General features: G+C 50.9%; 9 protein-coding genes across 9 annotated transcripts; 4 read left to right on the top strand and 5 right to left on the bottom strand.

Moving 5' to 3' along the window:
- Window positions 1-412: 412 nt before the first annotated feature.
- N7462_004575 (carbon-nitrogen hydrolase family protein) lies at window positions 413-1,612 on the bottom strand (the record flags this gene model as incomplete). The annotated part of the gene is made up of 3 exons (XM_057076301.1): window positions 413-684; window positions 739-1,066; window positions 1,136-1,612. The coding sequence occupies 3 exons, from the start codon at window positions 1,610-1,612 to the stop codon at window positions 413-415; spliced, it is 1,077 nt and encodes a 358-aa protein (XP_056935806.1).
- A 338-nt stretch (window positions 1,613-1,950) lies between these two features.
- On the bottom strand, window positions 1,951-4,294 carry N7462_004574 (fungal specific transcription factor domain-containing protein; the record flags this gene model as incomplete). The annotated part of the gene is made up of 5 exons (XM_057076300.1): window positions 1,951-2,538; window positions 2,594-3,043; window positions 3,100-3,432; window positions 3,480-3,542; window positions 3,599-4,294. 5 exons carry the CDS (start codon window positions 4,292-4,294, stop codon window positions 1,951-1,953), a joined length of 2,130 nt encoding a protein of 709 aa, XP_056935805.1.
- An 826-nt stretch (window positions 4,295-5,120) lies between these two features.
- Window positions 5,121-5,780, bottom strand: N7462_004573 (uncharacterized protein; the record flags this gene model as incomplete). Its single annotated transcript, XM_057076299.1, has 1 exon — window positions 5,121-5,780. The coding sequence occupies one exon, from the start codon at window positions 5,778-5,780 to the stop codon at window positions 5,121-5,123; it is 660 nt and encodes a 219-aa protein (XP_056935804.1).
- A 942-nt stretch (window positions 5,781-6,722) lies between these two features.
- N7462_004572 (uncharacterized protein) lies at window positions 6,723-9,676 on the bottom strand (the record flags this gene model as incomplete). Its single annotated transcript, XM_057076298.1, has 10 exons — window positions 6,723-7,661; window positions 7,719-7,865; window positions 7,924-8,193; window positions 8,358-8,423; window positions 8,496-8,664; window positions 8,723-8,768; window positions 8,825-8,999; window positions 9,063-9,297; window positions 9,371-9,396; window positions 9,464-9,676. 10 exons carry the CDS (start codon window positions 9,674-9,676, stop codon window positions 6,723-6,725), a joined length of 2,286 nt encoding a protein of 761 aa, XP_056935803.1.
- A 3,442-nt stretch (window positions 9,677-13,118) lies between these two features.
- Window positions 13,119-15,314, bottom strand: afeA (adenylate-forming enzyme AfeA; the record flags this gene model as incomplete). The annotated part of the gene is made up of 2 exons (XM_057076297.1): window positions 13,119-14,897; window positions 15,045-15,314. The coding sequence occupies 2 exons, from the start codon at window positions 15,312-15,314 to the stop codon at window positions 13,119-13,121; spliced, it is 2,049 nt and encodes a 682-aa protein (XP_056935802.1).
- A 912-nt stretch (window positions 15,315-16,226) lies between these two features.
- On the top strand, window positions 16,227-16,783 carry N7462_004570 (uncharacterized protein; the record flags this gene model as incomplete). The annotated part of the gene is made up of 2 exons (XM_057076296.1): window positions 16,227-16,307; window positions 16,478-16,783. 2 exons carry the CDS (start codon window positions 16,227-16,229, stop codon window positions 16,781-16,783), a joined length of 387 nt encoding a protein of 128 aa, XP_056935801.1.
- A 383-nt stretch (window positions 16,784-17,166) lies between these two features.
- N7462_004569 (uncharacterized protein) lies at window positions 17,167-17,818 on the top strand (the record flags this gene model as incomplete). Its single annotated transcript, XM_057076295.1, has 2 exons — window positions 17,167-17,570; window positions 17,599-17,818. 2 exons carry the CDS (start codon window positions 17,167-17,169, stop codon window positions 17,816-17,818), a joined length of 624 nt encoding a protein of 207 aa, XP_056935800.1.
- A 1,375-nt stretch (window positions 17,819-19,193) lies between these two features.
- On the top strand, window positions 19,194-19,521 carry N7462_004568 (uncharacterized protein; the record flags this gene model as incomplete). Its single annotated transcript, XM_057076294.1, has 2 exons — window positions 19,194-19,317; window positions 19,382-19,521. The coding sequence occupies 2 exons, from the start codon at window positions 19,194-19,196 to the stop codon at window positions 19,519-19,521; spliced, it is 264 nt and encodes an 87-aa protein (XP_056935799.1).
- A 1,033-nt stretch (window positions 19,522-20,554) lies between these two features.
- Window positions 20,555-22,093, top strand: N7462_004567 (integral membrane protein TmpA; the record flags this gene model as incomplete). The annotated part of the gene is made up of 1 exon (XM_057076293.1): window positions 20,555-22,093. One exon carries the CDS (start codon window positions 20,555-20,557, stop codon window positions 22,091-22,093), a length of 1,539 nt encoding a protein of 512 aa, XP_056935798.1.
- Window positions 22,094-23,912: the final 1,819 nt, after the last annotated feature.

The raw sequence follows: 23,912 nt of genomic DNA, 5'->3' as shown, positions 1-23,912 counted from the left end.
ATATTGTATTCCGGCTGCCGGCTTTGAGCATCTCGGCTCCGTATCTTAGTGGGTCATAATATTTATCCACTAATACTGCGATTTTCGAGTATGCCATTGGCTGATCTCGCCACATCGGATCCGAAAGTCGTCGGCTCCCTGTCAAGACCCACACTACTCGTCAGGAACTATACATACTGAGCTGAGGTCAGAGACGCTCGTGGTCTGTGAACTAAGAGAACCTTTAGGGGTTGCGGAAGAGAAATATAGAATAACTAGGGGCCAAGCTGAAGGCTCGGCGATTGGATTTGATATTTTCACGCCTAGATCAGATCAGTGGCCCATCTGGAATCTACTGTACGTCAATTTAGTATACTAAAGGATGGACGTTGTTCAAATGGAAATGAAGTCAAGTTAATCAGTTCTAAAACTTTTAATATGGCGGGGGACTCAAGTCCAAGCCTTCTACTGTCAGCTTAAAAGCATCATTTCTTGAATAGCTTCCAGCCACGTCCATATCAAACTTTCCTCGCTCACAATCCTCGAGATCAATTTCATGAATCAACAAGCCGTCCTTATCGGAGGAAATATCAGCACCCGATGTCTCGAGTGTGTCATCAACACAGGTCTCCCAAATAGGGCCGGCAAGAACTTCTCCAAGAGGGCCTACGATGCAAGATCCGCCCCGGGAGATGTACTGGTCTCCTGTATGGTGAAAATGGTTAGACAAAACCTCCATTTATTTTCCTGGATACGCACCTTCCAATGCTGTTCCCTCCTTCGTGGCATGATCAGTAATCCAAGGCGGAAGCTCACGGTAGCGAACACACTGATTGCATGATAATACGAACGTACGGCCTTCGCCAGCAATGGTACGCATAAGGGGCAGCCAAGTGTCACGGCTGTCGGCCGTAGGCGCAAGGTAGATGTTCACATTCTGGGAGTACAGACTGTGACGCAGTAGAGGCATGAAATTTTCCCAGCAAATGGCAGCAGCAAGAGTGACCCTCACTCCTTTCAGCACAGTAGTGATTGCTTTGAGCGAAGCCGCGGAGCCTTGACCCCAAACGAGACGCTCCGAGCCAGTCTGTTTATCAGTCGCGAAAAGTGAGCCAACCTTGATCCTCCGACGAGAAATCAGCGATTTTCTACTTACCGGCATGACTTTTCTTCTCTTGCCAACGGCCCCGGATGAGGGGTCCACATAAATGGCCGAACAATACATGGTCCCGCCGGCCTTTTCAATCACACCAGTGACGATGAAAACACCAGTCTCCCGTGATACCTTTTCAAGAAATTCTCTTGTTCCATCTCCGCGGCGATCAGATCCCTTCGCAACCGGAAGCTTACGCTCAACCCAATCGTCTCCCGCTTCAGCGGGGGTATCGCCGAGATCCACTGCATCCTGGAAGTAGCGGAAAAATTGCTCGCGACCATGAGGTGCACGGGCGCCGACAGCAGTTCCGAAATCGCAAGTACGAGGATAACCACCTAGATAGGCTTCAGGGAAGAGTAAAATGCTCACCCCCTGTGAAGCTGCATGGTGTGTGATTTTCTCAAGCGAGGCAAGGGTCGCCGCGAGAGTAGGACCAGTGCGAGCCTGGGCAACTGCAACTTTCAACTTTTGAGGCATTGTATTGTGATCTGGATATAATGAATAAAATAAGATTGAAAGAGAAATTGTGAGATAATGAACGTCTTATACGAACTTGAAAGTGGAAATCTGGACTAGGAGTCATCCTCGGCCTTTGCAGCTCCGATCCGATGAGTCTTCGGCGGTCAAACTTCCGACAGGGCCCACCTTGACACGAATCCGGTATAAAATATTGCATTCCTTACGAGTCAATGCTGTGATCCTATTATTTCGCAAAATAGAGGCTTTCAGCGGACAAAATGAGCGATTATTCAGGGGCCACCAGCCAGATGGTAGTGGTAATTTTGATTTGACATAATCCCATTCATCTTTTGTTTCTAGAACTCAGCCGAACCAAACAGCTCAGGAAATACTAAGTTCTCTTCATATCCTGCATATGCTTCATCGAATTCCCCGTCGGATGCAGAGTGAGTCACATTCGGCATGGAGTCCAGAAACGGTGTACCGTGAAACAGCGCACAGTGTTCAGAGCACAGATGCCCTCCTCCATTTTCGAGCGTGCCATCTTTTTCTAAATGCCTAGGTCGGAAAGTAGCATTTGGACTCGATGGAAAATCCTCTGCAATAATTTCTTGGAGCATACGAAGAACTACCCTGTTCTTAACGATGTTCTCCAATACGCCCATCTTCACTTTGATGAGATCGGCGGATTCGGTAGTAATACTCCTTGGAGAAAAGACGGTATTAGGTACTTCATATAGCGGAATTTCTTTGGCGAGCACGTCAAAAACATCTCGCAAGGGCTCTGCTTGAACCCAACGTTCCGATAGAATTGCCAAAGCCGTTGAGCAAGCCCGCAATGCCTCTGCCACATTTGGTTTTTTATATGTTGCAGAGCGGTACGCAGGTGGAGTTGCCCAGAAGCAGTACAAAATGGTGACGCCAACAGTAAATTGGCTCAGAAGCTGATACAAGCGTTAGTATAATATGCTTTATGACAACAAATTATGGGAAACACACCCCAGGCCATAGCTGTGCTGTCTGTCGATCCTTCTGAAAGGTTCTGAATGTCAAAGCGATCTGGACACCAGCTTCGATTGACCGTTCACCAAATCCATTGCAGACATTGGCTTTAGAGGGCTGATGTAAAAGGGCGATCGTGTAGTTATATGCCATGCCTACCCATCGGTCACTCAGGTAGCCTCTATTTGCTCTGTGACTTAGGCGCTCCACCTGAGACTTCCAGCTTTCTAGCTCGTCTATCATATGCCCTCTCCAAGGCGTTGAAGAATCAATTCGATGGAAATCAGATCGCATCATCGTGGTAATAATTCGGGATTGAATGCATCTGCAGCGTATTAGATGGAGCGCCGGAGATATTCGCGTTTTCTGAAAAAGGTCCTGGGTTGGAGGGTGGTTCATATTTGCGGTATCCCAATGAAGATTCGTGTCTTCCACATTTGAAAATAGCTTTTCTGTTGTTAATTTAGATTCGCTGGCGAGGAGATCATGGGCCTGTGACGCACCTCTACTGTAATATGGTCATCGATAATATTATTTGGGATGTGATAAATCCAGCTAACGAGTCGGTCCAACGCATATACTGACCAAAACACTCGGCGTCGGATCTGGACTTGCTGCGAAAAGGCTGGAAAAGGCACTTTTGGCTCTAGCTCAGATAGATGAAGATTATGAATCACACAATGGCGCATTGCAGTGGACACCATGGTAATTATCATTTCGGATGACGGTGAGTGAAGGGCATGCAATGTCAAAAGAAGGTAGGCCTGAGCTTGTAGAATTGGATCAAGATTGGCGAAAACGAACGGCACATATTTTATTGCGGTGTTGTATAGAAGCTAGCCGGTTAGACAAGATAACATTGTACCATATGTATGAGCCATACCTGGGATGTTGCAATATCATTCAAGGATACTTGTGGAGTCAGGAGGATGCTGACGGATTGAACCTATACGAATAAAATTGAGCTCAATTCGGTCAGATGCATCTAGATAGAAATCTTACCATCGTCACGAAGAAGTCCTTCCATAGGTCCTTTCTATCAGCAGACTGCTCTACCAACCTGCGCGTTTTCCATGATTTATACCAGCCTAGAAAGGTGTCCACATGAAGAAATGGATATCGCGGATTGACTCTTTCCAGGTAAATTCGGATAAGCGAATCTTCGACCTCGTTTGAGAGCCGAGTTGCTTGCATTGGCTCAATCCTTTGGCTTATCATAGAATTAGACGCATGAACAGTTTGGAAGGTATTTTTCTCGGCGGTAGGAAGTCCACAAGGATTTCCACTCGTGAGTGTAGCCAATATGCTGATTAAAAGACTGGCATGGCCACAGCGATCATTGGGCAACGAGAACGCAGATGAGACTGTTGGTTGAAGGAGTGAGGCGAGCGGGATGCTCGGACTGGGACACCTTGGAACAGCAAAAGTCTGCGTTTCTTGCGTATTTGAGTTGCAAGAATGATCATTTGATGCAGAGGCAATGATTGGATCAGCCGTGCAATGAGTAACTTGCTCCTGATTTTCTTCCGGCTCCAGAATCGCCGTCTCTGATGTTTCGCTGACTGGTAATTGTGAATCTTCCGCAAAACAGCCTTCTGAAGTTTGCGATTCATGGCGCGATGAGTGTTCCGGTATTTGAGACTCTAAGTCGGCGATCTTATTTTCAAGCGACAGTGCATATCTGGAAACAATAATCATAAGTCACGAGCCACCTTAGGAGGTAAAAGGAGATGTCTACTCAAGGCTAACGCGGGGCTTTCGAGCAACACGCTCGCTGGAAATGCATTCTGTAGAATCCAATTAGTTTTCTATTCTTTTTTTGAGAAGGGAAACAAGGTTAGTCGACCTTGATTTGCAGCAATACAGTTGTGGCAGGGCCTCCTGTCACTGCACTAGTGCGGTTTAGTTTTGGCAAGTCCAATCAATTAGAAAGTATTGAATGTACCCTTTGTTTTCGCAAGCGACACCTTCCGCAGGCTAGTAATTTCTGTCGCTTCGCCGGCGACGCCGGACTGTCTGTTCTTGCGCCCATCGTCCGGCCATATGTACGCGGCCTTTCGGAGTCAGTTTTCGGAGACTGAAGTCCGTCGGGACAAAATCTGCCGATGACAAACCCCGGCGAGATCCACTCAACCAAATCCCGGGAATGACGAGTCAGTCATCACATGATATTCCCCCAAAGCTTGTCAATTTAGTGTTATGTCTTAGTACTACGAGATCACGCTGGATGAAATTCGGGTTTGAAATCGGGCTGTAATTCTCATACGAAGAGGCATACCCGCTCACCCGAAAGAACGGTGTGATCGACGCATAGCCGTGTGGGTGGTTTTGTGGGGTTGGAGTTTCGGCATACGAGTGTCGTCAGGGGCTAATGCATGGCGTTTTAGGGGAAAACGCCTCGTTCGCCGATTAGTTCTGCAAATCCTCTTGTTTATATCAGGCCATAACGTATTAGAAATATATTAAGCTATTATGTACAGACTTATCACGCATCACCTTAGCGATCGATCACCAGGCCCATCCTCTATAGGAATTTGCGCTGGACTTGCACCTTGACACAGCTGGGGTTTTGCGGCTTGGCGGAGGCAGAGCCCAGGACCCAGTTCAATGTGTGATACTGGTAGCCGGTGTAGTAGGTCTCGCACACATACCAGTTCTTCAACACCTTGACTTTGTCGCCGGTCGGAGGGGTGACGGTGTCATCCAGGTAGCTGTAGATACCCATGTGGTTGTTCTTATCAAATGCAACATCTTGCTGGTCATAGCCGGGCATGAACATGGGCAAAGCCACATTGGTGGACGGGTCGACATAGAAGCTCATCGGCTCGGACACTGCGGTCGGCTCTGTCGACTTTGTTAGAACAGACAGTCTCGCAACTCTCTGCAAGCACATCAAATACGCACCATTGGCAATCGGGAGATTCCACACAAGGGCACCGGGAAGCCCGTCTCCTTTAATGGGAGCAGTCTCGCCCTTGGTGGTGTTCAGATAGAACTGGGATCCGGAGCCGCCTGCGAGGCAGAGCGATTCGATCGCAGCGCCGGAGTGGCAGGCCGCAAGCTTCTCACCATTCAGAGCCTTCTTGTCGGACTGAATGACCAAGTTGAAGGGCTTAGATTGGATCTCCTGCGCCGTAGCAACTCCCAGGAGAAGCAGGGAAGAAAGGGCCGCAATGGACTTCATGTTTGGCGAGAGAGACGGGCAGGTTGATATCCAGAGAAGTCTGACTGAAGTGAATGAACACTCGATCGGAACAGGTCACATCGGTCGTTACTTATACTTCGGGCAATCCGGTTTAAAAGCTTGCCCGGAGTGAGACCCTGAGACATGCGTGCCTAGCGCCATCGTCAAGATGAAAATTGGGCCGATCGTCGGTTTCCCCTCTTTCACCAGCGGCTTTCGACGAACTTCCATTACATCATTATTATATTATTTGGGGCCGCTCCCAACTTCGAATACAGCTTACAACAGAAGCCCTGTTTCCGAATCTGCCTGGAGAAATGCTGAAGGAAACAAAGAAATGGACATCCGCGAGTGCAAAACAACAGGGGATCGTCCTATGCAATTCACGCTGCGAACAGGAAAAACAACCCAACAAACGGGGACCGCCGGGGTAGGTGACTCCCGCGATCGGCACTCGGTTTCCCCGGAGGCAAAACAATCCGTTGCCCAAAAAAGGACTTTGGGGCTTAGCCAGAGTTGAGCTATAGCCAGCTTGGGTAATTCGTCAATGTTCATGCCTTCGTGACCTCCTCGGAGAGCAGCGAAGAAAAAGGGATGTTTATGCGGCTAAGCTACTAAAACATGTAACCTCCGGATGTATTAATAGCATTAGTATTTTTGATCTAGAGCCTATCCTGTTTTAGGGAACTGAAAGCTATCTCACCCCCGCGTGGGCAACTCCGAACGATTTGTATCTGCATTGTGCGCTTCGTCGCTAGAATTTTCCCCCATAGCATGCATCATCCTAGACTGGTGACATCGGGAAGCCCATCTTTTAAATAATAGAATCAGATGACCGGTCCACTATTCATCATAGAAAATGATAACCGGCTTCGACAATTGGATTGGCTTTTCCAGTCAACTGATACCAGATAGAAAGTAGGCAGAGAGTGGAAATTCGAATTAACATAACATCTCCTTCACAAATCCAACCTCTACCACGCGATCGATCTCGACATTCAAGTGTTGGATTTTAGTCCTGCTAGAATCCCTCATCCACAAAAAGGCCCAGAGGACCAGCCGTCGCAAGAAATTCGTACGAGCCGGGATCTTGAGCTGTTCCTTTCCGACAATGTAGATAGTTTGAGAATTCCACGCACGATGCAACATAGTTAATTCTTCTGAACCACCACTCGGTTCTTTAGCATAGTCCTTGCCATCCAAGAAGGTGCGGATCAAGTCGAGAACCAGCGTGCCCAAGTCGGGAGTGATGACCTCGTCCGCGTATCCATGTCGGATCATCAGGCGATAGCAATTCGGAATCATCTTCCTACCCGATCCCTCCCCGGAGGTGTAGCAACGAGTCACGGTGTACCGCTCGCTAGGGGCAACTGTAGGCAGAGACAGTGGTCTCAAATGAAGAAAAACAGAGACCTCTGGTGTAGCGTGGAACTTTTGGAGGAAGTGGAGGAAAACCGCGGGCGTGTTGATCGAACTTCCCGATTTGTCGAAGAAGATTCCCAGCCCGCTGATGGGAGTTATGTTTGTAGTTGCAGATTCCCCTCTCAAGCACAGTTGGTTCCCTTGTATGATGGTGGTGTGCGATAGCGGGGTGTTGTCAGATTCTTCTGCTTTCCACTGTTCTTCCTTGCCATAGCGCCACAGCATGAAGACGCAGGTGATGGCCAAAGCCAGCATTAGAGTAAACCACGCACCGTGTGGGACTTTGCTAAGAGCAGCCGAAAGGAACATTCCATCCCAAAGGGCGACGACTATGAAAACGGGGATCACAAGGTATATCGGTAATCTCCATACGATCAGCGCCACAACAGTTACCATGCAGGTAGTCAAAAAGGAGACAAGAATAACACACGCCCCGTAGGCTTCACCAAGGGCAGTCGTCTGGTGAAAAGTTAGTAAGATTATTTCTCCTCTCTCGAATATGATAATTAATCTTACATTATTGTACACCGCAGTCACAATGATGGACCCGATCATCATCAGCCAGTTAGCAAGTGGGATGTAAACTTGACCATGAAATGTGTTTGAGACATGGTACATCTTCACTTGAGGGAAGTACGACAGTTTCATGATTTGTGACAGTAACTAGACATATTCAGTAAGTCTTTCAAGAACCCCAAGAACCATGCGCTGAGAGACAAACTTGGAAAGAGCCTGTTATCACAGCCTGACTCGCAACAATACAGGCCAATATTGCCACCACGAGACTGGGATAGAGCATCCCCGGTGGAACAGTCAGGTAGAAAGGATTGGCATATGCACTTGGCACGCGACTAATGTAGGCACCTTGGCCAATGTACTGTTCCACAACATTAGAGACACTCGTTGTTTTATGCTTTAAATCAGGAATCTGGATTTTACCGAAAGTAGAAGGCAAGGATACACAAGAAAGAGCCACGAGATCCGGATCGCCCTGTGAAGATAATCAGATAACCTGCAAAACTAGAGTGGAATATGTTGTCGATCATGTTATTTACCTTTGACTGAAAGCACCCAGGTCTGCGAACAAGGTTTCAACACCAGTGAAGGCGAGAAGAATCCCCCCAATTGTAGCCATCCCTCCTTTTTATTGCGTACCAAGAAAGATCCTGCAAAGTAAGGGGAGAATGCCTTCAGCACAGATGTGTCATACATGACAAGGTTCTGTTGGCCAGGGAAACAAATTGAATATCAGCATATCCAGTCACACAATCTCATAGGAAGAACTTCACATACATAAATCCCAAATGACAAATTGAACATCATCCACAGAATAACAATTGGTGCGAAAAAACTAGCAATTTTGCTGGTCCCAAAGGGTTGAATCAGGAAGATTACGACCAATATTGCGCATGAGACTCCAACGACTGTGGAGGTCGAAATGTTGGGGTTCACGACAGTGATCCTGTCTAACAATAAGCCATGTCCTCACATATTATTCGGCGGTCACAAAGATGTCTCACCCCTGAATAGCACCTAGAATTGACTGCGCAGGAGTGAGGACTCCATCTGCAAGTATTCCAGTTAGCTCTGATGCGGACGAATATGGTGTATACCACGCCTACCCGCAAGAAGCAGTGACACCCCAAAAGCTCCCACTATCTTCAAGGTAACCTTGATGAATGTGCTTCTTTCAATGAAGTTTCGTGTCATCAGATTAGGCTTCTGAAGATCATCGGTATTGTAGCGCTGGATACGAAGTAAATTCGTATGCCGAGGGTCATGTCGTACGAGTTTCGCCTAGAACCCGATATGTGGCGATGAGTAGGGAACGTTTTGGGGGTGATTTGAGATCATGCATACATATCGAGACAGTAGTGAGTACAGAGCAAAAGTACCACCCTCCCCCTCATCGTCTGCATAGAGCACGATGCAGACATATTTGATGGTGACCATGATTGTGAGAGACCAAATCACGAGCGACACGGCACCGAGAATATCCTCATAGCTCGGCTCGCTGCTAAACGTGGACGAAAATACGTAGAGAGGACTTGTGCCGATATCGCCGTAGATGACTCCAATGGATTGATAGGCCAGCCTATACGTGCCTAGCTGTTAGCATGTACCAGGGTGTATATCACACACACTGGGGCGGTCTTTCGCGAACGTACCATGCCAGTGTCCAGCCTTTGAATACCTAATGGAATAGTTTATTTTCGTCAGCAAAAAGCAAAGTCAGCAGAATCCTTGATGAGTCAAATCACCTGTTTCTTGTGAAAGTCCCGCTCATTGATGTCGGGCTCCTCGGAGATCGATGCAAGCTCCACGTCTGTGGTCTTCGATCCCGGAGCCTTAGGTGTATCTACGGACACTCGTCGCTGCTGGATGCGAGACGAGAATACGCCACCGCCACTGGAATGAGGGAAAACATCTGTCGGGATATCCTCTGGCAGCGCAGCGTCTGTGTCGTTGCCCATGTTGGAGAGCTATTGATCAGATCTGCTGAGTATATGACAACGAAAGATGGATTTTTCTAGGGGCAATCCTACAAAGCCACGCGCGGTGAGCTTTGTACTTAAATCGACCTCGAGCTTTCCTCCCGATAAGCAACATGGTCTGCAGCGCTCTTAAAATCTAATTCAATTTTCGTTATCATGATGGTCCTAAGCCACCATGTTCTTGTCGAATTAGCCCGCGAGCAAAGCAATCGTATTGCCTAACGCATATGGAAAGCAAGATTAGGGAAAGGCAAATGACACGATCGAGAAAATTGCCGCATATATAGCCAGTGCTATCTGACAGGGGGGGGGGCTTTAAGTTACTGGGTATAGGAAATTCCGAATCCAACGTCCACCCACAAAGATTGTATAGTACGCCTGAACCTGACGGTGCAATGAACGCTCTGAATAAGAAGGGAACGCAGAAAGACAATGCCATTCAATTCTATGAAAAAATTCCAGCGTTTGTCACCTTGTACAATTCTATCTCATCCGATGTACAAAGCCTTGATGGGAAGCTGGAGGCAGCTCAACACGCCTTGAAATGCGGGGAGGTTGTACGAGGCAATTTTCTCCTCCACACAGCAACTCAACCGGGCGCCACGTGCCGTGCACTGCCATTCGAAAGACCTCGATGCGATCAACTCACTGATAAGAAACAATTGAGTACTATTTCTTCTGTGTCATATGGTCTCGCAATTAAATCACTGCTACGATAGAGAGATTGAAACAATGAGGCGGTAGTTTCAAGGGGTTTGTTTGGCGTGTTACTTATTCGGGGTGCGACCGCTCCCTGACTAAACCGGTACCCCGAGTCCGACTCGCCAGGGCCGAGGCTAACAGCCAGGCGAGATCCTAATAAACAATCATATTGTGTGCAATTAAGCGACAGGGCTCACCTTATAGCTATAAGAATCAATATATGATCAAAAAGTCTTCAACTGATTGGGATAGATAGGCGGGGGAAGGGAGGACAACAGTTCATGAGTATGTATCCCAGATCTCTTGTCAACTATACCACATGCACTCTAAAATCATACCTGTACTCTGGCCAGAAATAGCGTGAAGCCTACTCCTCTAATCCCTGTCCTACCGATTCAACTAACCTAATCTCCGATGATCCCACTATCTACTTCTCTGTATAGTGTCCCGAAACTGGTGTCACCACCCTCACTTTTTGATTATTTCTTGAATCTTAATTACTAATCTCCGCTAGATCATAGATCTAGAGACTCGTGATGGCGGCTTAGTAGGATTCGGCATCAAGCCGAAATTTATCCAATTGCCCCGCTTAGAGCATCGTTCGAAAAATTAAGCAGATTACAATGTAAACATGTGTCCGATTATGCTATCAACACCTATTTCACACAGATGTGCTTCTTGCGGAGCTAGTATGAGGCCGAGAAAGCTAGCAAGAAACAAGGCGCAGAGGCCCGAGTTCCTCGACTATTGGCAGAAATTCCCGCTCGCTCAGTGCGAATAGTTAGCTTGTTCCGCAGTAGAACTGACGCTTCCGCCAAAATCATTGGTTGTACATCGGTTAGATCCTTCTTATAGTTGGCGATGTCGAACGCCACCCCTTCCTCATCATTAAAACCAGGATCAGCCATTCCTCAAAGAAGAAGAAAGTAGCCAAAGAGGAGTTTAAAGCATTACTCTGTTCCTAGCTTCCATCGAAAACGTCTTACACGTATTAATCAAAGAGGGCTGTGGCTGACACGCTGAACGCTTGCGGGTGCACGATAGTCTAGAGCTACAGTAAGCAAGCTGAGCTCGGTGAAGTCACTTTTGCACTAGTTATCAGGGACTGAGTGGTTCCTTGAGACTGTCAGTGTGACAGGAATAACAAATGCGGGCTCAACTTGCCAGACTTTGAAAGCCGTCTCGAGCTCAAGTGTTTTTTGATCAGTTGGGAATGCTGATGATGAGCTCATACAGTAATAAAACCCAAGTACTGTATTCTAACCTGTGTATGATATGTATGATGTAGTATTGCTGAAAGATACAGGAAGATCAATAATCCGGAGGCTTTTCTAATAAATATTAATGCGTTTAACTAATTCAGTTCGAAGAACATCTTCAGAGTGACAGTACTGGCACCAGTTTTGGGATGGACTGTAACACCCGCGGAATCTGGGACACTGGATCCGGGAAACAAGAAAGCAAGAAGCTAAAGCACTTGGAAAAGACAAAAAAAAAAAAAAAAACCAGACCTCGACAAAAAGTGGGCAGGAGGAAAGATCCATAGGTTCGGACGACCTGCCTCGCGGGGCGCAGCGTCGGACAAACCGAGCAGCATCCAGTCGTCCGTAGTAGCGCCGGGAATCGCATCCCCGGGCAGCAGGAACAAGGAAAACAAGAGAAGTGCAGCCGAGAAAAGCAGGGGCAACAGGGCCAGGAACCAGGACCCTGGCTCGCGTTACACCATTTCGATCTCGGCGGGGCTGCGTCAATCGAGGCCGCGTGGAGGGCACGTACAGTAGTGCAACTTTGCAACATTGCGGTGTGCAGTTCCTGCCGGGGGCGTTCATGCTTTTGTTGCGACCCACCGGGTCCTTCCCCTGCCCTCCCCCCACACCTGTAAGTCTGATTGGCAACCCACTGTGTGTGGCTAGTGAGAGGGGGAAGGGCATAAGTTGGGGGGAACCAGAAACAAGAAAGCCGGGAAAGAGGGTCAAAGATGCAAAACAGTGGATTGGAATGACTTCACGCTATGCAAGCAGTTAGAGTTAGGAGTTAGGCTTTAACTTGTGGTTTTTATGGTTTTTATGGTTTTTATTTATCTTATTTTATTTTATTTTGAGTAGGAAAAGCTCCATGTTGTCAATTTGTTCATATTCATATTCCATGATGCCGAGACTGGACAGCTGCCCGAGGCGTGGCGCACCGAGACTATTGAATCGGATGCATGTAGAGATCGGATCGAAAGAGGAAAAGAGGGACACAAAACAAACATAAATGCCAGGTGGAAAATAAGAGTGAATGATCCACCCGTCGCTCATGCGGGTTCCCAGAGCCAGGACGCAGAAGAGGTATTTCTCGTAAATGAGGCAAAACAAATGGGGGTGGAAAAATGCAAATGATCGTAAGAAGCGTGAAAATCAGTAAGCCCGCCCGAAACCATAACAATCCCCGGACGGAAAAATAGTCAGGAATAAGGATGTCGTCTTTGACCGAGAGGCGAGATCGGCCCCGCCGAACGTATAGTAAAATTTCGTTGCCACCAGCGCCGGAAAAAAAAAGATTCACATAGAAAGCAATGCCACGAGCCCAACGCCACTCTAGTCCAGCGCCGAAGACTTCGCGATGCCAGGGAATAAGAAGCCCGAGAAGCGGAGGGGAAAACTAAACACGGAGACTAGGATCTTGCCGAAACTCCCGAAAACAGACCGAACGCCTGGAAAAGAAAGAGACTCTCGCATCAGACACTGACGCGGGCTTCGGGTGTGACGACAGGGACATCGCTCGGAGGCCGGCGTCGTCCCGTTGAGGAGCTGGTCTCACCTTCAAAGCGTGACAGCAGAGATGCCACCATCTCGCGGTACGAGTTCATTTGCGCCAACTTGAAGCGCTGGATCTTGCCGCTGGCCGTGCGGGGGATCTCCTCGACGAAGATGATTCCGCCATCCAGAGCCTTGTAGCTGGCCAGTTGCGAACGGGCAAACTTGTAGACTTCTTCAGCGGTGAGGCGATTGGCGGTCGTGCGGTCCCGCGACCGTACGATAAAGGCGCGCGGCACTTCGGTGCTGCCGTCCCGTAGATTGACTCCGGTGACGGCCGCATCGGCAATGCCAGGATGTTGCAGAAGGACGGCCTCGATCTCGGCGGGGGCCACTTGCCATCTATGCAGGAAGTGCGTTAGTGTGTGCAGATCCTTGAGAGGTTGGGTGACAAGGAAGGGGTCAAAAAAATAATCAAGTTGGGAGAGAAGAGGGATAAAGAGAATCCCCATGAACGAGAAAATGGGCCAGACGAAGGCATATACATACCCTCGGACTTTGATCAATTCCTTGGTGCGTCCGACAATGAAGTAGAAGCCATTCTTGACATACGCCACATCACCCGTGCGGAACCAACCATTGGCCTCCTTGGCGTCGGTCCGGCCCTTGTATTCCATAAGCAAGCCCGGTCCCCGCACGTAGAGCTCACCAGCACGGTCATCGCCGCGCACTGTATTGCCCTCATGGTCGATTAGCCGGGCCTCATAGCCACGGAGCTTGGTGCCAATGCTGCCCGCATCGCCGCGCTGGCCATAGCGGCACTGGAAAATCACACCGACCTCGGTCATACCCCAGATCTGACAGGCGTACGCCAGCGGGTGCAAGCGGCTCCGGAAGTGGGTCATTGAAGCGCCATCAATGGGGGCACCGGCCACACCGACATAGCGCAGCGAGGAAAGATATTCGCTCACAGGCAGAGAGGATTGGTTGATGCTGTGAATGATAGCAGGGACCAGATAGGTCTCAGAAATTTGATACCGGTGCACCGTCGCGAGGAACTGGGTCATCTCAAAGCGGGGCAGAACGAAGAGCGGGTGGCCATAGCGCACGGGGAACAGATGCGTCCACAGGGCGCCGAACAGATGGAACATGGGCAGAGACATCAGCCGGCTCACGGGGAAGGGCACATCGTACTGAATCGCGCGGTGATGTGAGACGATGGCATGGTGGGACAGCACGGCCGCCTTGGGCAGGCCACCCGTGCCGGAGGTCGAGAACATGGCGGCGGGGGTATTCTTGGCCGTATCGGCGTCCGTGAAGACCTGCCAGTCGCTTTCACCGTAGCAGAGCATGTGGGCAAAATTGGCATGGCCGGTCTGCTGGCCACCCTCGGAGGTGAGGAACTCCGTGCCGGCGGCATATCCCAGCTCGTACCACAGGAAGAGCTGGGCACAATGATCGACAGCCCGCTCGTCTACCAGACAGATCTGGCTAGGGTGCATTCCCCGGGCCTGAGCCACCTTCTGGACGGTTGGCAGCGCATCGCGGGTTGTGAGGATCAACTTGGGCTCGGCGAGGCCCACGATATGGTCTAATTCTTGGGGCGCGCTGCGTGGGTTGGAGCCCATGTAGACACCCCCAGCGCCGATGATACCAAAGAAGAGGGCCGGGTACAGGATCTGTAAGATATCAAGGCGGACCAGGTTAGCATATGGTGCCGAAGGTATGTCCACGCATTCACCGAACCGAACCAGACCGGACTAAACCAGACCAGACCAGACCAGACCAGACCAGACCGAGCTGAAATAAATATTCCCCCGGACCTGGAATGGAGACTTGAAACAAGCCAATCTGGGTACGGAGAACGGTGGCAGGTCCGACGCAAGAACCACACAACATAAACTTACACTGTTACCCAGGTGCAGCAGTACACAATCTCCCTGGCGGACATTGTGCGCCTTCAGGCCGGCAATCAGCGTCCGAACCAGCTGGCGGAACTGTGTGGCTGTGAACGAGCGCGAGGGATCCTCGGCATCAATGAACAGGGGCTGGTTCTGATTGTATGGGGTTGGACCGCAGAAAGTGAAGGTTAAGAGATCCGTGTATAGATCTTGGTGCAGGAGCGGGTCCGTCGCCGTCTCCGAAGGCACTGTCATGTTGGCATTCCAGAACCCCATGATGACGGGTGTCTGGAATAGGATGACACGGTCTAAGGTCTAGGTGATCGAATGAAGTGAAGAAGAGCAGGAAGGGGTTGGTGGTGGTGGTGGGCGGGGGGAGAGAAGGGAAGATATAATCAATGAGAAACGGAAATGGAGGCTCCTAAGAACCGCGAGGGGAAGGGAGAGGAGGGGGAGGGGAGGAGTTTGTTCACGTCCACTGATCCCTGCGCGGTCAAGTTATATAAGGCTGTAAAGGTGAGTGTGCATCTACAAATGACAGGACTACGGGGCCAAAAGTACTCGATGATTTGAGAAACCGGGAAAGCAATTAGAAATTCGAGAAAAAGGACAAAATTGGATAAAATTAGATTGAGAAAAAGATTAAAAGGAAATTGGAATAATGGAATTAGCGGGACAAATTGAATAAATGGAATAAAAAGAATAAATGAAGAGGGGGCAACAGAGAGAGAGGGGGGGGGGGGGGGGGTGCAAGCAGCAACGAAGACAGGGAGATTGGCGTAGGGAGGTGAGGAAGGGGAATGGGTCCATGATTTGATTTCCTGAAGCAAGCGCGATGATCCTGCGAGCTGTGGTTTGGGTGTTGCTTGGCTGCGTCGGGACGCGCTGGTTGGCTGCGCCGCGGTTGGTGGAGGCGGTGATTTGGAATCACCGCGCTGAGGTAAGCCACTAGCGCGAGTTTCGGGGCTTTGGGCGATTCACGTTCCGGACGTCGCTGTTCCAGCGCTGTTCTAGATGACCGAGCTCGGTCCGGCAGATCATGACAGGAGGACCCCAGACAAATGGGGGATGATTGTATTACGCCTCATCCGAACTCTCGAGATCGAGGCCTCCAGAGTCGCCCAGAGATTCCAGAGATGATTCTATAGATCCGGTTTTGTGGTATACAACTACACTACACCCTTTCCCATGCCGATCCAAGAGAAATCCCAAAGTGAGTCGGACCTCAGGGACCTTTTTCAGCGGATCATGGGGGCGCCTCACAACTGGGTCTAGTGTCAATGGACGACCATCCCAGTGCGAGCAAATGAAAACTGCCAGAGAGCAGATAACTGTGCTTCGCTTCGATCGGACTGGAGAACCCGTGGAGAACCCGATCTGCCCTGACTTTTGTCCGACTGGTTGCTTTTCTCTCTCTCTCTCTCTCTCTCCTCTTTCAGTGCGTTCTGTCTTCTGTCGTTGCTGCTAGTGACGCCGTCTCCCCCACTGGCGATCTCCACTGCAGAACTCGACAGCCGCACACTGGTGTGCCATGCGACCTGAACGACGACGACTGCGTCGGAGACTCCATCGGTAGTGCTTTCGCGCAGATCGACTACGCCATCAGTCGCATCGTTGCATATCGAGCACTTCCCGAGTGCCTCCGCACCCCACCGGAGAATGCCGATGCGCTGAATAGAGGGTCGCAACTATTCCCCATGGTTCCCAATTATTTGCACGATCGTGATCGGATATCGGATTCATGATCCGGAAAAGAAACCAAATGTGAGCTCATACGGGAAGGGGGAGAAAACGAGATCGTGTGAGACTGAGTGTGTGATCGCAACGAATGACTCGATGGTCCATGTCGACGAACAGAACTATACTCGCACGGGTGGAACCTCCCATTCGACGAGAATTTTAAAATATCCGGATTTAGAGAGCAGCGGCATCTGGTTCAAAAAAATCAAATTGAGAAAGGTTAAAACACAAAGTGGAAAAAAAAAATTCAGAGAAAAAAAAAAGAAGAAAAAAATGTATGTGTCATGAGCGGATGAGGATGATCGCGAACCTGTTCGCGGGTTCCACCGAACCGGTTCGACGGTCAAAACTGCGATAGTGTGCATATACGTGCAGGAGACTAGTGCTGATGAAGAGTGGAAAGCCAGCAAGTGGGACATTTGGCGGACGACGAGTGGTGGGGAGTGGCGCGCGCGAAGGGCAAGACCCGGCCCCAGGGGCATCTGTGATTGATCAGATGCACGAGGCCCAGCCCGAAAAGGACAGCGTGCGCAGTCGAGGCCAGGCCAGAATGGAATGCAACGACAGCTATCCCGCACAATGTGGATCTCCGGCTGAGCCACAAGCTCGGGTCCGGGCTTTGCGCATCCTCTTTGAAGACGGAGGATCAGAGCCACTCCGGGGCCACTCCGGGGCCCTTTCATTGCGTCGAGTCCCCGAGGGTTTGGGGCTGGAGGCAGCTGAGGGTTGCGGAATTGCTTCTGGTCGTGAACCTCTGGGCCCAATATGGGGAGGGGGAAGTATTGAGAGGATGTGCTTTTACAGATTGACATTTTTACAGTTGTACATTTTTACAGTTTTACACTTTGCTCCGGCCATTTGACTTTGGGGCTTTCTCGCCCACTTCTGCCTCTGCTGCTGCTGCTTCCGGTGGCTGGTGCTTGACCGCCGTCCCGGGAACTGGGAATTGGAGCTTCGGATCGACGGGCCAGCAGATCCTCGTCCACTCTTCGTCCGCCCTTCCCAACTCCACCTCCCTCCATCTCTCCATCTCTCCATAACCTAAACCCCAAAATTGCGTTCCCTATCGCAACCGCTTCACTGGCTACCATTGGCTCCTCGCGTTAGATCGGGCATCATTTTGTTTTAGTTCTCTTTTCTTCTGCTGCTCGCCCCTCTTTCCACGAGCTGAATCGATCTCTCATGCTGGATACCCCCCCCCCCCTCTCCCCCTCCCCTCTTCTTCTGAGATCGCCGTGGTTTCCACACTATTCAGCAAAGTTGTTGGCAACTCGGTCCCCGCCGACCCGCTAGGGCCCAGGACAGGGCCTGGGACCGAGCCCTGCACGTACAGTGCCCAGCCAGCAATGATGTAGACACGGGCTGACGCCCCGGTCTATCGCCTATACCCCCAAGGCCAATGGCAGCCTGCCTAACACATCAGCCCAGCCTTTTCCCCACTCATGTCATGTCACTGCCTGACACCTGGGCAATGCGCACCAGGATTCAGATGGCTCAACACCACTCTATGGCTGCCTCGGCTCGCTCTGCCTCCGCGACGGTGTTTAGTGTAGTTAGTGTAGTTAGTGTAGTTAGTGTTGTTAGTGTTGTTAGTGTAGGAGCACAGCCGCGTTAGTGCGAAGTCTGTTCCATGTGCGCCCGGAAACCAGTTCATGCCTCTGTACCCCCTCCCCCCCCCCCAACCCAACCTCTCAACCCCTCTTTTCTGCTTCGAACGGGTCCGGATCTCGTCCGATAGCGTGTTCTGCCCTGCCTTCCTCCTTCAGTCGGCTGCAGGACTGTCCTAGGCGCTTGCGTCCCCGCTCGGAGTGGAGGGGTGGAGCCCATTCTCAGGATATATGGCATGATATTGAATCAACCCTTTAAATGGCCCGTCGGTGTGACAACGCTATTTCCCTGTGAAAATAGGAAGGAGGGCGCAGAACAATGGATCAAAGAGGGGACGGGCGTTCCGTTCAGATCTAGGATCGACTAGTGACAACGGATGCACCATACCGACGCAGTGCACCAACCCGATCCAGGCTCGTGGTGCAGCGGACGGCGGATCCACTCCGGCCCTCGGGGTTCAGCGCAACGGATGGGCTTTTTTTGAAAATCAGATCTGAGGGGAAGGAATCCCGTCACCCCGCTGCAAGCAATGATCGACCACACGGCGCAGGAGTCAAAAAAGGTAAGCAAAAAAAAAATAAAACCAAAAAGCAATATGAGAAAGTAACTCGCAGGTGATGGGGAGGGGGAGATGCCCATGCATGGACGAGCAAACCGTCGGTACCGAGGGCCAGGAACCCGCAATGTATATGGTTTCTTTTGGGATGGTTCATTGGGTCCGTCCTTTTTTTCCCTTTCTTTCTTTGACTTAACTTCACCCGCTTAGTCTGAAATCTTGATTCTCGGTGATGACCGGTGCTGGCTGAAATGGCGGAGCTAGCTGAAGCATTTGGCACCCCCGCTCCGCGCGAGGATTCTGGCCATCGGCGCCCCGTGGTGACTCCGATCGTCCGAAGTATTGAAGCCTCGCCATGGACATTATTGGGTCATCGTGCGTTTCATGCAACCACGGCCGATCGTCGCGGGCCTCGCTTGTATGCAACAGGCTTCTGTAGGAACTGACGGTGGCAACCTGCAGACCACAAGAGGGTCGTCAAAAAGTGAAGCTGGTGTATCCATTGAGGGGGCCCAGGCCTCGGTCGACGATCTTGTTGAGACGACAGTCGTGATTGGGTTACATCATGGCTGGGCGTGAACGATGGGTCCATTGAATCCTCACTTCCCCCTCCCTCCCCATGGACTTGGATTACCACTTCCGGTCCATCCCGTTTTTCCCGCGCCAGATGGTGGCCATAGTTCCCAATAGGGTGAGCCCACTTTTCGACGCCATCGGACCCACAGCGTCACCCCTCCGGGATGTCAGGGCCCTGGGCCGGTCGTCGGAGAGCTGAAAGTCTGGAGGGTGGTCCAACTTGCGTTGTCATTGGCGTCAAGTATTCCCACTAGTACACGGGGATCTGGGCCGGTGTGATAGTGTCATACACAAACCTAGCCGCCTGAGAAGGATCCGGTCTTCCAGGCTCCATGTTCCAGGCTCCATTCCCCGGTCTCCACGCAAGGAAAAAACAAACGATTGCGAAACCACAGGGCACAGCAGCGCCAAGGCATGACCGGCCGAGGAACCTGCCGTTTCTGGCGCGCAAAATGATCGAATATATTCACGGAATGGGAAGGAGCCCTGTGTGATAAGAGGCAGAGGAAGCCGTCACTTCGGAAGGATGGAGAAGTGGAGTTGCCCTTAGGACGAACTTGTGGATCTGAATATCGTGAAAGTGTGCAAGGCTTGTAGTGTCTTGGTTCGTGGTTGGGTCACAACCTTTTTTTTCGGTCTTCTGTCTGTCCTGGCTTGGTCTGATCTGGCCTGTATCTGCTAGCTGCTCGCTGCTCGCTGCTAGCTGAAAAGAGGCATTATTTTTTAGAGGCATTAGGGCTATCCAGTTAGTTGGGATAGAACGCCCCCGCCCTCACCTCACTCTCGTTTCAAAAGCCGCATGTTCTGCCGGTGTCTTTTTCTCATCCATGAGATAAGAAAGCCAGATCCCCGAATCCGCCTGTTGACAGTGTTAGCTTCGGCTTCAAGTTCCAACGTCAGCCTTCACTTTCGGTCAGGTTACCAACTTCATCGACCACCCCTCCCCCTCCCGTTGTTTTCCTCATTCTCAGTTCTCTTTTGAAACCAACCTTTTTTTCGGTCCTGTAAAGGCCCCTTCCCTCTCCTTCCAGACACCATGTCGGATTCGGAGAAAAGCCCCATTACGCCTCCCCCGCCGGCCGTCGTCAAGATGGAGGCAAACCATTCCCCGCATCTGAGCGAGGTCACCCTCTTCTCCGATGGTGAGAGCCATCTCACCAAGGTCGAGGGGGACAACTATTTCGTCACGGACAAGAAATCCTCGGATCTCATGTCCCAAGAAAAAATCGACCTTGAGGCGCAGACCGTTAATGCGCAGCCCAAACGGTTTGCGTACATGCGGTACGCCATCTGGACGATATACCGCCGCCTTTTCTCCGTGGTCTTCTTCGCGAACATTGGCCTGTTCGTGTGGATCATGGTAACGAACCAGAAACTACTCGCGCTGGTGAACGCCACCGCGGCCAACCTACTAGCCTGCGGACTGGCCCGGCAGCCTCTCGTTGTCAACAGCATCTTCCGTGTGGTGCTATCGATTCCCAGGTCGGCTCCATATGCCCTGCGACGGGTGGCCTCGAAGGTGTACCATTATGGCGGCGTGCATAGTGGCTGCGGCGTGGCCGCACTGGTGTGGTACATTGGCTTTGTCGGCCTGATGTCGCATCAGTATTGGTCTTCCAGTGATGCAACGGCCGTCAGCTTTTCTGCCGCACCCGTCACGCTGGCTTACCTCATCCTCGTGTTGCTGGTGTCGATCGTCGTCGTCGCGCATCCCACGTTCCGCATGAAGCGCCATGACTATTTTGAGCTCACCCACCGCTTCTCTGCCTGGCTCATTGTGGCCCTGTTTGTCGCGCTGCTGTTGGTCTTCGCGCATGAGCTCAGTCAGGCCCAACACTCCTCATTTGGGCTCTTCCTCGTCCAGCTGCCGGCCTTCTGGTTCTTGGTCGTCACTGTGATCGCCATCCTGCAGCCATGGGTCATGCTGCGGAAAGTCCCGGTGCGGCCCGAGCGCCTGTCAAACCATGCCATCCGCCTCCACTTCGACCATGCAGTCACCACATTTGGCAAAGGCACTCAGCTCGCCAAGCATCCCCTGCGCGACTGGCATGGCTTTGCTACCTTCCCTGACCCCGAACCCATGGGTCCCCGGGGCACCGACACCCCGAGTTTCTCCTGCCTGGTGTCCAAGGCTGGCGACTGGACGGCGGACACGATCAACAACCCACCCACTCATCTCTGGAAGCGGGGAGTGCTGCTGTACGGCTTCGCATACTCGATGCGCGTCTTCAAGCGGGTGATCGTTGTGACCACTGGCTCCGGCATTGGTCCCTGCCTGTCCTTCCTGGGCGATGACAACCGGCCCGACCTGCGCGTTCTCTGGCAGACCCGTGCGCCGCTCAAGACGTACGGCCAGGAGGTGCTGAACCTAGTGCACAAGATGGACGCGGACCCAATCATCATGGACACTGACGTGACGGGCCGAGTCGACATGGTTCCTCTCGTGCAGCGCCTGATCCCCGAGTTCGAAGCCGAAGCGGTGTGCGTGATCAGTAACCCAGTACTGACCACCCGCATCGTGTATGAACTAGAGTCGCGGGGGATTCCTGCGTTCGGTCCGATTTTCGATTCTTAAGTCTGCGCGTCTTGCTTTTTTTTCTCCTCACATGATTTCCGACATTTCGGTGCCCGTTATGATTGCAGCTTTTGCTTTTCTGTCGTCGGCGTTGACATCTGCTTGCATGTTTTCTCTCAGCCATATGTTCTCTTAGATCCCGGCGTTTTTATTTTCTTTTCCACTGATTCTGGTTCTGATTTCCTGGATGTGTTTGAGAGTTTGGGCTTTTTTTTATTCACCTTGATACCATCATGTCCCATTGTTTCTAGGCGGGGTTATTTGTTCTTTGCACGCGTTGATAACGCGTTATCAATCTTGCGTTATCAAATTGCGGGTTGTTTTTCCTCCCTTCAGGGCTGGTTTCTGCGAAGGAATTCCTCGGGTCTTTTAAAGAGTTAGGGAGAAATAGGGGAAGGACTAGCCTCCCCCCATAAATTCAAAAGTCTTCAAAGGATTTGGAATCGATTCAGGGGGTGCTATGACCCAACCCAAACTGTTAGGCAACCGGTGCAAACAAGAGACCCCCCAAAGGGCCCGCCAAATGCGTGAGACGTGATGAGCCCGTGAATTCCAAATCGACCTGCTCCACTGTTGGGTGGGGGCCATGCTTGATTGGCCCTGCCGGGCGGGCCTTCGCTCTGTCTGAACCCGCCAAGCCCATAGACATCCTTTTGCAAGAAGTTAAACAGCGATATTCAAGGCTAGCGCACGAGGCGAACACTTCAATAGTCTGTTTCGGGGAATATCAGCACGGCGCTCAGGGGAAAAGGGCGTGGTTTGAAACAGCCATGCTGGTGCTGGGTCCCAAGCGCTGCGAGTAGTCTGGTTCCGACGAACAGAAGCAAGACCTGGCGACCGAGATTCTCAACTACACCAATCATAGCGAGCCAACCAGCCGGATTAGTTGGACCAGCTGCAATCTGATCACGTCCTGTGTGGAGATCGAGGTGCATAGATGTTGGTTTGCTTTCCTTGGTTCAAATCCCCCATAGCCCACCGTCCTTGTTGGTGCCGGTTTGGGTGTTGAACAAGGAATAAAACTGGGCGGTTGAGCCCGCAGCGGCGGTCGCGGGGTAAGAGCAACATATGTACTCTGCAAGGAAAAAGGGCAGCAGCGTGGTTCGCATTTGGTCGGACTTTTAACTGCTGTCTGGAGTCGGGGTCTCGACGATAGATCACATTTTCCATGCATAACCCTCTTCAACGAAGTACGGCTCTTCGTTCCTCGACCAGTAGGAGCCCTGCGTCACAATAATCCGCCGCGACCGGTTCGTGTCAGCCTACCTGACGTGAACATCTTTAACGGTCTGCAGATGGTAGGGAAATATGTATCCCACGACTGGCAGATTCGATGGATCGAAGGTTTCACTCTGCTTGATATGAGAGTCAGTGCGGGTGGCGTTGTGCTCTGCAGCGAGGCCACGGCAAATTGCCGATCCGGGTTGGTTCATTTTCAATCCAGGCTGCTGAAAAGACAACTAGTAAACAGTATTGAATGCGACTGGCTCTTGAATGTTGAAACCGATGCTGCGTGACAATAGAACTGTCTATCAATCTAATGATTGATTTCAGCATATGTACCTACATATCTGTGGACCGGTTCAGTCCATTCACTCCCCAGTTGAAATATATTCAGTGTGCCCATGTGTAAACTTGTATTGATATATTGTTGATCATCAAAAGATACATTTATATAAGCTCTAAAGTACATATTATCACCACTACTTTTCATATCAAACTTATAATAGGCCCTCAAAAGGATACCTAATTGAATGGTTGATGCTGGCTTCCGATCTCCAGGCCCGGCAAGTCCGCGGATCCGCGGCCCCGCGGTAGA

This window comes from Penicillium macrosclerotiorum, assembly GCF_028827735.1.
Source record: "Penicillium macrosclerotiorum strain IBT 26536 chromosome Unknown utg000003l_segment0_segment0, whole genome shotgun sequence".
NCBI lineage: Eukaryota > Fungi > Ascomycota > Eurotiomycetes > Eurotiales > Aspergillaceae > Penicillium > Penicillium macrosclerotiorum.
Note: the sequence above shows the minus strand (reverse complement) of the source record. Positions and strands in the feature narration are given on the sequence as shown.